The sequence below is a fragment of the Bufo gargarizans genome, chromosome 2 (assembly GCF_014858855.1).
Source record: "Bufo gargarizans isolate SCDJY-AF-19 chromosome 2, ASM1485885v1, whole genome shotgun sequence".
Lineage (NCBI taxonomy): Eukaryota > Metazoa > Chordata > Amphibia > Anura > Bufonidae > Bufo > Bufo gargarizans.
In genome coordinates, this window is record NC_058081.1 from 475,761,944 (window position 1) to 475,773,334 (window position 11,391).

General features: G+C 48.6%; 1 protein-coding gene across 1 annotated transcript; it reads left to right on the plus strand.

Moving 5' to 3' along the window:
• The first annotated feature begins 7,697 nt into the window (after positions 1-7,697).
• On the plus strand, positions 7,698-10,641 carry LOC122926479 (lamina-associated polypeptide 2-like). Its single transcript, XM_044277863.1, has 2 exons — positions 7,698-7,975; positions 8,055-10,641. Exons 1-2 carry the CDS (start codon positions 7,916-7,918, stop codon positions 9,339-9,341), a joined length of 1,347 nt encoding a protein of 448 aa, XP_044133798.1. The 5' UTR covers positions 7,698-7,915; the 3' UTR covers positions 9,342-10,641.
• Positions 10,642-11,391: the final 750 nt, after the last annotated feature.

The following is an 11,391-nucleotide window of genomic DNA, read 5'->3' on the forward strand; positions in this document are numbered from 1 at the left end:
GCCCCTAAGGCCCCCAGTCCGGTAAGCCTCCTCCTCCTCTGGAGTGATTTTATTTTTTCTCTTCACCTGAGGGTTTATCCTGGTGACGGTTGCCCCACTCCTTCCCCTATAATAAAGGGAGCCCTTGCCCCTTTTTGTGTTTTCTTTTCAGAATAGAGAATCTGGAAGGAGTGGGGAATCTGCACAGAAGAAAAAAATTTCTATTTGCAAAAAGCATCTGGCAGCACATAGTAAAAAACCTATCTGCCAGAAATGTACGGACAAAATAATGATCGAGGATTCCCCTTCTCTTGTGGAGAATTTACGATCCATTATAAGAGAGGAAGTGAGCTCAGCAGTGGAATCACAAATGGCATCCCTTTCCCAAAAACCTTCCACCTCTAAGGTGGTTTCGGAGCCCCAGATAGAATGGGATATGGAGGACGACGATGTTAACGATTCGTCTGACTCAGGATCCTCCTCTGATGAAGAAATCAGTGGTCCGTTATGCTCAGTAGAGGACTCTGACGCCCTCTTGAAAGCGATAAGGTTAACTCTTAATATTGAAGAAACTAGACAGTCACAGTCAGTCCAGGATCAGATCTTCAAAGGGCTGGGTGATAGGAAGAGGAGAGTATTCCCGATCCATGACAGAATCCGTAAGCTTATACGGGATGAATGGAAGGACCCAGAAAAAAGGGCTGGTACTTCAAAGATCTTTAAAAGAAAATATCCCTTTAGCGAGGAAGATTCGGCTCTTTGGGATAAAACTCCAAGGGTTGACGCCCCTGTTGCCCGAATTTCTAAAAAGGCAGCCTTACCCTTTGAAGACGTCGGCTTATTGAAGGACACTATGGATAAAAAATGTGAATCCGTACTTAAAAAGGCTTGGGAATCCAATACCGCCATGTTGAGACCTAGCATAGCTGCTACCTATACTACTAGATCCCTGTCTCTCTGGCTCTCCCAGCTGGAGGAACACCTGGTCTCTGACACCCCCAGAGAGGATCTCCTGGCCTCCTTGCCGATTTTGAAACAGGCCTCTAATTTTCTGGCAGATGCTTCTGCCGACCTGGTAAAGCTATCAGCTAGGTCAGCGGCTCTTTCTAATACGGCAAGGAGATCAATTTGGTTACGCTCTTGGTCAGGGGATACTGCTTCTAAAAATAAACTCTGCAGTATCCCTTGTGAGGGAGATCGTCTTTTTGGTTCTGTCTTAGATGACATTTTGGAAAAGGCCTCTGATAGAAAAAAGGGGTTTCCACCAGAGTCCAGGTTCTTCCAACAGCGTCGTTCCTTTCGCCCCCAAAGAAAGGGTAGACAGGACCGTAGGAAGAAGGATCCCTCTAGCTCTTGGCAGTCCTCAAAAGGGAGAGGTAGAAATTTCCTCTTTAATCAGGATAAATCCACAAAACAGTCCTCCCAATGACGCCAGCAGTCCGGTGGGGGGGAGATTGAAGGAGTTTGTCCCGGCTTGGGAAAAAATCTCAAATTCAGCCTGGGTCCTAGATGTAATCCATCAGGGATACCAGCTGGAATTTTGCACTCTCCCTCCAGACAGATTTATTTTGAACAAAAGGTTAAAATCAGATCACAATCTTTTAGAGTCTCAGATTGCCCTTTTGTTAGAAAAAAGAGCAGTAGTTCCAGTTCCAGCAGACCAGGAAAGAAGGGGATTCTATTCCCCAATTTTTCTTATAAAAAAACCCAATGGCTCTTTCAGAGCAATTATCAATCTAAAAGGCCTCAACAAATACATAAGATACAAAAGGTTCAAGATGGAGACAGTAAAATCTACAGTGAACCTTTTAACCCGGGGCTGCTCCATGGTAACGCTCGACCTGGCGGACGCATATTACCATGTTCCAATTCGTCAGAAACATCAAAAATATCTACGTTTCACCATTTTTCAGGGGGAGCGTCTTCTCCATCTCCAGTTTCAGGTGTTACCCTTTGGCCTGGCCTCTGCACCCAGAGTGTTCACAAAGATCATTGCAGAAATTTCAGCCTTTTTTCACCAGAAGGGGATAAGCTTCATACCCTATTTGGACGATTTTCTCATTACAGCAGCCTCCCCGACTCAACTGCAGCTACAGGTGAAGTTCGTCCTAGAGACCTTAACGTCGCTGGGTTGGAAACTAAATCTAGAGAAATCAAATCTATCACCCAGCCAAAAGATGATATTTTTGGGTATTCTTCTGAATTCCACCCAAATGACCTCTTTTCTTCCAGAACAAAAAGTCCGAGACATCAGGTTAAGAATTTCTGTCTTTTCAAGCCAGACGAAAGTCACGTTCCGGAGGATTATGAAGATTCTGGGACTCATGACATCAACGATTCCTGCGGTGAGATGGGCCCAGGCTCACGGGAGACCTCTTCAGGAATTCCTACTAAAAAAGTGGAACAAAAGCGTCTTCTGCCTAGAAGAAAGAGTTACCCTACCTCCAGGGGTCAGACTCTCCTTGCAGTGGTGGCTGAACGAGAGAAACCTAGTCAAGGGGGTCCCTTGGAGACTCTTCAATCAAGTTGTAGTAACAACAGACGCAAGCGGGGGAGGCTGGGGAGCCCATTGTCAGGGTCAGTTGTTGCAGGGATCCTGGGACGCAGAGACCCTTCCCCTTTCTTCAAACGCCAAAGAACTTCTGACTGTATTTCTGGCCCTAAAATCCCTGGCTCCAATCATCCGCGGACAAAATGTAAAATTCCTCTCCGACAACTCCACCACAGTGGTATATCTCAACGAGCAGGGGGGCACAAGAAGCAGTTCCCTTTGTCGGATAGCATCTCGGATCTTTTCGTGGGCAGAGGCAAACATCCAGTCCATAACCGCGGTCCATCTAAAGGGGGACGAGAACACGCTAGCGGACTTCCTGAGCAGGAAGAGAATTTGGCCAGGGGAATGGAGCCTCAAAAGAGCAGTGTTCCAGAACATCTGCAGCAGATGGGGAGTCCCAAGAGTAGACCTCTTCGCTTCCCAGAAGAACAAACAGGTGGACCTTTTCTATTCCCTTTCGGCGAGGGACCATCCGGTGAGAGTGGATGCCTTAGCGGGTCCATGGCCTTTGGGGCTGCTATATGCGTTCCCTCCTTTCCAGCTGATACCAAAGGTTCTGGCAAAGATAATAGAGGAACGAGCCCATGTCATCCTAGTGGCTCCATACTGCCCCAAAAGGCCCTGGTTCTCCCTCCTTCTGAACCTCTCCAAGGGGGACTTCTGGACCCTTCCTCAGTCTCCGGACCTTCTCCATCAGGGCCCAGCCTGGCATCCGGCAGTCAGCCAACTAAAATTGACAGTTTGGAATTTGAGCGTTCCATTTTGAAGTCCAAGGGCTTCTCGGATGCAGTGATTTCCACATTGCTCTCTAGCAGAAAACAAGTAACTTCCAACATCTACTGGAGAACTTGGAAAGCCTTCCTTTCTTTTGCCAAGGAATCCTGGAATCCCACTCTTCCCCCAGATATGAGGGTAATCCTGGACTTCCTTCAGAAAGGGCTGGGAAAAGGTCTCCGTGTCAGTACTATTAAAGTCCAAATTTCAGCCCTTAGTGCCTTCCTGGATATGAGACTAGCGGATTTGGATGTGGTCAAGAGGTTCATAAGGGGGGCCAGCAGACTTCATCCAGTTGTTAGATCCACGGTTCCACCTTGGGACCTTAATTTGGTCCTTTCTGTCCTTATGGACCATCCCTTTGAACCTCTTGAGTCAATCCCCCTCAGGTTGCTATCCTTTAAGTCCGCTTTTCTCATAGCTATCACTTCAGCCAGAAGGGTGGGGGAGATCCACGCTCTATCTTGCAGGCCTCCATATCTAACCATCCTTGATGATAGGATTGTACTGAGACATGAGCCCTCCTTCTTACCGAAAGTTTTTTTTAAATTCCACTGCCAACAAGAGATCTCCTTACCTTCCTTCTGCGCAGGGGCTAGGTCTTCAGGGGAAAGACGCTTTCACCATCTAGATGTACGTAGATGTATTCTGGGCTACCTGGAAGCCACCAAAGGACTACGAAAATCCGACCGTCTTCTGGTCCAGTATGCAGGCCAAAATAGGGGGCAGGCAGCTTCAAAAATTACTATAGCCCGTTGGATAAGAATGACCATTGCAATGGCCTATACAGTTAAGGGTCTTACTCCTCCAGGGGGCCTTAAGGCCCATTCAACCAGAGCAATCTCCACCTCCTGGGCAGAATCTGCTTCCTTGTCACAGATCTGCCAGGCCGCTACGTGGGCTAGTCCTTCCACCTTTTTTAACCATTACAGGTTGGACGTTCAGTCCAACTCGGATTTGTCGTTTGGACGTAAAGTCCTGTCTGCGGCAGTCCCCCCCCTAATGGATTCCTTTGTTATTCCTCCTGCTGAAGTGCCGTTGTGGGAGGCGTACGGAAAAGATAATTACTCTTACCGGTAATTGGATTTTCCGTATAGCCTCCACAACGGCACTGGGTTTTTTCCCACCCATAAATTTCTTGCATATTTTGTCTATTATAACTTGATTTATATCTCCCTACAAATAAAAGGTTACTACTTCTTCAGCATCATCCTGGTTCCTTTGGTATTTACTGGAGAAGGTAATGGGGAGGAGGCATTTATTCTTCTGCTTTCTACGTCGTTTCCTGTCCCTGGGGGCGGGGTTCCCTCCTGCTGAAGTGCCGTTGTGGAGGCTATACGGAAAATCCAATTACCGGTAAGAGTAATTATCAACTTTTTCATAGGAACTGGAGAGTTTTTCAATAGATCCGACAGAAAACAAAGTAACTAGAGGGAGGCTATAGGTGAAAGACAAAGGTTTCCTCTTTCATTCCCAGTCTGGTTCAGGCCCCAAGTCAGGTCAGCAATGACAATTAAGGTCCAGTGGGGGGAAGACTATCTTTTCCCAGGCTTAGGAGAAACGAACACTTGATCCCAGTAATTGTCCTGAATATCGTGCCGTGTAACAGGGGCTTAGGGATTTCCTAGTAAAAAATGATTTTTAACATGTGCCTGCAGCATGTGCCTGAAACATAAGATTCATACTTTCCTGCTCCCGCTGTCTCAATCTTCTTGTTCCGCTGCTGTTGACATCCGGCTGGCTATTGGCATAGCCACTTGTACCTCTCCAGCCAATGACTGGCTTCAGTGGTGATGTGGCCACAAGCAGTGTTTCACCGCTGAAGCCAGTCATTTGCTGGAGAGGTGCTCTGGGATAGGAAGATGGAGACAGCGAGAGAAACATGGAGCAGGAAAGCAGGAATCATCTGTTTCAGGGACTATGCTGCAGGAACTTGTTAAAAATCATTTTAGCTGGGAAACCCCTTTTAACCTGATACGGACATATGACATACCGGTACGGCATGATGTCCCGGTACTTAAGGACACATGACGTACCGGTACGTCATGTGTAGTCATTGAGCAGGCACCCTGGGACAATGTGCAGGGAGTCCTGTGACTACCCCCCCCCCCCCATGTTCTCGATCGCCGCAAACCGCAGGTCAATTCAGACCTGTGTCTCTTACAGGTCATTGCGGCGGGTGGTCAGCGCTGCCATCTGGTCCCTCTGCAGCTGTAGTGGGGATCCGATGGCATGGATGCCTACCATAGGCATCAGCGCTGCCTTCCGGTGACGAGCCTGTGAGATCCAGCCCCCTGGATCTCACAGGCAGGAAGCTGTATGAGTAATACACACTGTATTGCTCATACAGCCAATGCATTCCAATACAGAAGTATTGAAATGCATTGTAAAGGGGATCAGACCCCCAAAAGTTAACGTTCCAAAGTGGGGAAAAAAATTGAAAAAAAAAGTTTCAAGTAAAAAGTTTTCCCCCAAATAAAGTAAAAAAAAATTAGGTATCGCCGTGTCCATATCGACCGGCTCTATAAAGATATCCCATGACCTACCCTTTCAGATGAACACCGTTAAAAATAAAAACTGTGCTAAACTATTTTGTCACCTTACATCACTAAAATTACAACAAGCAAGCGATCAACAAGACCTATGCCCACCAAAATAGTACCAATCTAACCGTCACCTCATAAGCTCAAACCTAAGGCAATCGCCCAAAAAATTACAAAAAAAACTATGGTTCAGTATCTGGAGACAATAAAACACAATTTTTTTTTTTTGGTTTAAAAAAAGCTGTTGTCTAAAATTTAAAAAAGTATACATATTGGGTATCGCCGCGTCTGTAATAACATGCTCTACATGACCTAACCCCTCTGAACACCGTAAAAAAAAGGGTAAAAAAAGCCATTTTTTGTCACCTTACAGTTCTTTAGCAATGCACCGCACAGACCTTTCACTTACCAGTAGGTGGAGCTCCCGGCCGATCAGACATCGCAGCAGCAAGCAGGTAAGTATGAATCTTCTACAATTGTACTATTGCTAAGTAACCATGGCAACCAGGGATGCAGTAGCTTCCTGGTTGCCATGGTTACCGATCGGAGCCCCAGCGATTAAACTGGGACTCCGATCGGAACTCCGCTGCCTCCAATGATGGGGGGGGGGGAATGGGAGGCCGCACACTGCCACCAATGGTTGTTACTACTATAGAGAGAGGGGGGGGCCGATGGTGGGCGCACACTGTGCCACCAACGATTTTTACCTATAGAGGGAGGAAGGGGGGGGCGATGGTGGGCGCACACTGTGCCACCAACGATATTCAAACTGGGGAGGGGGGGGGTCTGCCCCCTGCTGCCTGGCAGCCCTGATCTGTAAGAGATCGGGTGCGGCCAGGCAGCAGGGGGCAGTCATGTACACAGTTTTTCAGTGTATTCTAACCTGAAGCGTCCCCATCACCATGGGAACGCCTCTGTGTTAGAATATACTGTCGGAAATGAGTTTCACGATGTAGCTCATATCCGACAGTATATTCTAACGTAGAGGCTTTCCCATGGTGATGGGGACGCTTCAAGTTATGTTCGGGTGTCCGCCTGGCCGTGCGGAGGCAAGCGGATCCGTCCAGACTTATAATGTAAGTCAATGGGGACGGATCCGTTTGAAGATGACACACTGTGGCTCAATTTTCAAACGGATCCGTTCCCCATTGACTTTCAATGTAAAGTCTGGAGGCTATTTTCACACTTAGAAATGTTTTAACAATATAATGCAGACGGATCCGCTCTGAACGGAGCCACCGTCTGCATTATAAACACAAGTGTGAAAGTAAAGGGACTCCTGACTTTACATTGAAAGTCAATGGGGACGGATCCGTTTGCAATTGCACCATATTGTGTCAACATCAAACGGATCCGTCACCATTGACTTGCATTGTAATTCAGGAGGGAACCGTTTGGCTCCGCACGGCCAGGCGGACGCCAAAACGACTTTTTTCCAGGACGTCCCTCCATGACAGCACCCATGGAGGTTGTCCTATTGGTCTCTGTAGGGACAGGAAGCGAGAGAGATTAAAAGGCCCCCACCCCTTCCACTCTCCAGTGTTCTTCCTGTCCCTACAGGGATGGGAGCCGAGAGAATCTTTTCCCTGCCCTGGGAATCTATATAGGGCCGAGCCTGGTCGGGGGGGTCTCCCTCTCCTCTTCAGGCTTCGGGGGCCCTAAAAGCTAGCACCTCTCTGGGTAGAGGTCCCCTGGCTTCCCCAGATACCTTCTTTTCTGGCCGCATCGGCGAGGAGCTGAAAGCGGTCGGGAGCGCTGTGTGGTGGCCGCGGTATCAGGGAGCCGGGGCCGCTTCTTCCGGGTTCGGGAGCTCTGGGATCGGCTGCGGCTCCTGCGCTCCTCCCGTTCGGCGTGCAGCCCATGTGACCGGAAGTGCGGGTCACATGGGCGAAAGAAAGATGGCGGCGCCCAGGGAACGCCGAGCCCGGCGGAATGCACGCAGGGGGGGTCGACTCTGCATGGCATTGAGTCCCCCCCCACCTGGAAATAAGGAGGCGGAGCCGCGCGGCAACGGGTGGACCAGGTAGGACTTAAATTGAATGTCAGTTTGCTGTCCAGGTGTGGTATGGAGGTCCAGATGTCAGCTATGCAGGACACTAGCGCAGACATCCCTACCCCGAGTCATGTAAGTAAAGTGAGATATATCCAGGTCCCTCTCCTTTATTCCTTACGCTGGGCTAATGGTCTCTCTCTCTTCCTACCAGGGGGAGAAAGACACCACGGTTAAGTCGCTGGGAGAGCCTAAAAAGAAACCCAGAAGGTGTGCGCTATGCTCAAAGAGACTGGGGGAGGCATATATAAAAGCCCTGTGTAGTGACTGCCTAGCAAAGATCCTCAGAGACGAACAATCCTCCCTTCTGGCAGACCTGAGAGTGATTGTGAAAGAGGAGATCCAGGCGGCCAGCTCTAGTGTAGCGCAGAAACCCTGTGCCGTCTCCCCTCCCCCCAAAAGACCCCGTGTGCTCAGGGAGTCGGATTCTGAAGAAGAAGGCTTATACCTTTCAGAAGGGGAAACCTTAAAGGGGGACGACGATCAGGGTTCTTCCCATATGGCCGACGATCAGAGAAGATATCTCTTCTCACAAGAAGATCTAGATCCCCTCCTGTCGGCTGTAAGACAGACTATGGATATAGAGGAAGAGGAGCAGACTCGCTCGATACAGGACGAGATGTTCGGCGGCTTAAAAGCTAGGAAGAAAAAATTGTTCCCGGTGAACGAGAATTTGAAGGACCTAGTCATAGACGAATGGGCTGACGCCGATAAGAGATTGTATATACCGCGGGAATTTAAGAACAGGCTTTTGTTCAACCCGGAGGACACAAAACTGTGGGATGTAGTCCCTAAAGTCGATATCCAGGTGGCGAAGGTGGTAAAAAGAACCACCCTCCCCTTTGAGGACTCAGCCCAGTTAAAGGAGCCAATGGATCGGAAGATCGACGGTTTGCTCAAAAGAGCATGGGAAGTTTCGGCCAATAGCATTAACACCAATATTGCTGCTACGTCCGTGGCCAGATCTCTGTGTCTTTGGGTGAACCAGCTGGAAGAACATCTTAGGCAAGACACCCCTAAGGAAGAGATCCTGGCGTCATTACCCCTATTTAAGATGGCTGCATCCTTTGTAGCAGACGCCTCAGCAGAGTCCATAAGATTTGCAGCAAAAACAGACTCCCTAACCAATACGGCAAGGAGAGCCCTGTGGCTAAAACCCTGGTCGGGGGATATAGCCTCCAAGAATAAACTATGCGCCTTACCCCTTAAAGGTTCTCACCTCTTTGGTCCGGTACTGGATGAGATCCTGGAGAAGACAGCGGACAGAAAGAAGGGGTTTCCGGAGGAAAAAGGAAAGAAACCTTTGCCCTTTCGTAAGACAACCAGCAGCTTCCAGGGCACTCCCAGAGGTAAAGGGAAGACTGGAAGGTGGAGCTACCCCAAAGGGGGAAAAGGTCGAGGTTTCCTTTTTAACCCCAATTCCAAGCCTGAGAAACAATGACGCCAGGCCAGTAGGGGGCAGACTCCAGTTCTTTTGGGAAGAATGGACCAGGATAACCAAAAACCAATACATCCTGGAATCCATCCGAACGGGGTTCAAGATAGAGTTTCGCCTTCCTCCTCCTCATCTATTCCAGACCACAGTCTTTCAATCGACCTCTCTGCAGGACCAGCTCCTGACGGACATCCAAAAACTTCTGACTTTAGGCGCAATTGTACAAGTCCCTCCTTCAGAGGAGTTCAAAGGTCACTACTCAAAACTCTTCCTCATCACAAAACCAGATGGCTCCAAGAGAACCATCATCAATCTGAAATTTCTGAACAAATGGATAACACATCATCATTTCAAGATGGAATCAATAAAATCTGCAATTCCGTTGATAAGCCCAGGGGCGTTCCTATGCACCCTGGATCTAAAGGACGCATATTATCACGTCCCCATTCACCCTCATTGTCAGCAATATTTGAGGTTCGCAATCAAGAAGGACGGAAGGATTATGCATTTCCAGTTCCAATGTCTCCCGTTTGGAATTTCATCAGCCCCACGCATCTTCACAAAGGTAGTGGCGGAGATAGTTGCCTATCTAAGACAGAGACAGGTAACTATAGTCCCCTACCTAGACGACTTTCTGCTTGTGGCAGACTCAGAGGAGGAGTTAGAGCTTCACAAAGGAAGGACTCTATCTTTACTCACTCGTCTAGGATGGAAAATAAACCTGGAGAAATCGGACCTACAACCAGCAACGCAAAAGAAGTTCCTAGGAACCCTCCTAAATTCCGTGACCCAGTACTCTCTTCTTCCCCAAGACAAGCAAGTCAGCATAAGGGAAAGAATAAGAGCCTTCAAACTAAAGAAAAAACGGACTCTGCGGGAAGCCATGCAGGTCCTAGGACTGATGACCTCATGCATCACAACTGTTCCTTGGGCCCAGTTCCATACAAGAACCCTCCAGGCGGAGGTCCTCGCTTCTTGGGACAAGGACCACAGATCACTAAACACCAAGGTATCTCTTTCAGACGGGGCGGTAAACTCCCTCTCCTGGTGGTTGGTAACAGAAAACCTGTCCCGAGGAGTTGCCTGGAACACGATACCGCTCAAAACATTAACCACGGACGCAAGCAGCCATGGTTGGGGAGCCCACCTAGGGGACCAGTTCTTTCAGGGCAGTTGGTCCGACGCAGACGCCCTAAGATCCTCAAACTACAGGGAATTGAAAGCGGTCTGGGAGTCCCTAAGAGCGGCAGAACATCTCCTCATAGGTCATCATGTCCGAGTGCTATCGGACAACGTAACAACAGTTTGCTACATAAAAATACAAGGAGGGACGAAGAATCCTCATCTCCAGGACCTAGCGAATCTCATCTTCAGCTGGTCAGAGGAGAAGATCTTGTCCATTTCAGCCACACACCTGAAGGGATCTCTCAATTACACAGCGGACTTTCTCAGCCGACAATTAGTCAGGCCAGGGGAATGGAAGTTGAACCAGGAGGTATTCCAAATGATTTGCCAACAGTGGGGGAGACCTCAAGTGGATTTATTTGCGTCCAGCAGAAATACTCAGCTGGACTATTTCTTCTCGCTAGACCCAAGAGGAGGACTACTGGCGGTGGATGCTCTTTCCCAACCTTGGGATATGAGCCTAGCCTACGCTTTTCCCCCACTTCTCATACCGCTAATCCTGAAGAAATTGAGAGGGTGCTCATCCACGCTGATCTTGGTAGCTCCAGCTTGGCCCAAGAGAGCCTGGTTTTCGGTTCTAAAGACCATGTCCATCAGGGAACCAATAACCCTTCCAAGAAGACAAGACCTACTATCACAAGGTCCTCTGTTTCACCCCAACCTGGACAAACTGAACCTTACAGCGTGGATCCTGAGAGGCAAACCTTAAGGAACAAGGGACTCTCGGACAAGGTAATTTCAACTTTACAGAGCTGCCGCAAACCTATTACAAGAGCAATATACAACAAGATTTGGAAAAAGTTCTCATCCTGGTTGTCACAGAACCAGGCAGATGCCAGATCCCCCACGGTGGGTTGTATTTTAGAGTTCC

Coding starts and splice junctions, on each gene's coding strand:
- LOC122926479 (XM_044277863.1), top strand. CDS start 7,916: ATGGAGGTCCAGATGTCAGCTATGCAGGACACTAGCGCAGACATCCCT. Junction 7,976..8,054: donor ACATCCCTACCCCGAGTCAT/GTAAGTAAAGTG, acceptor TCTTCCTACCAG/GGGGAGAAAGACACCACGGT.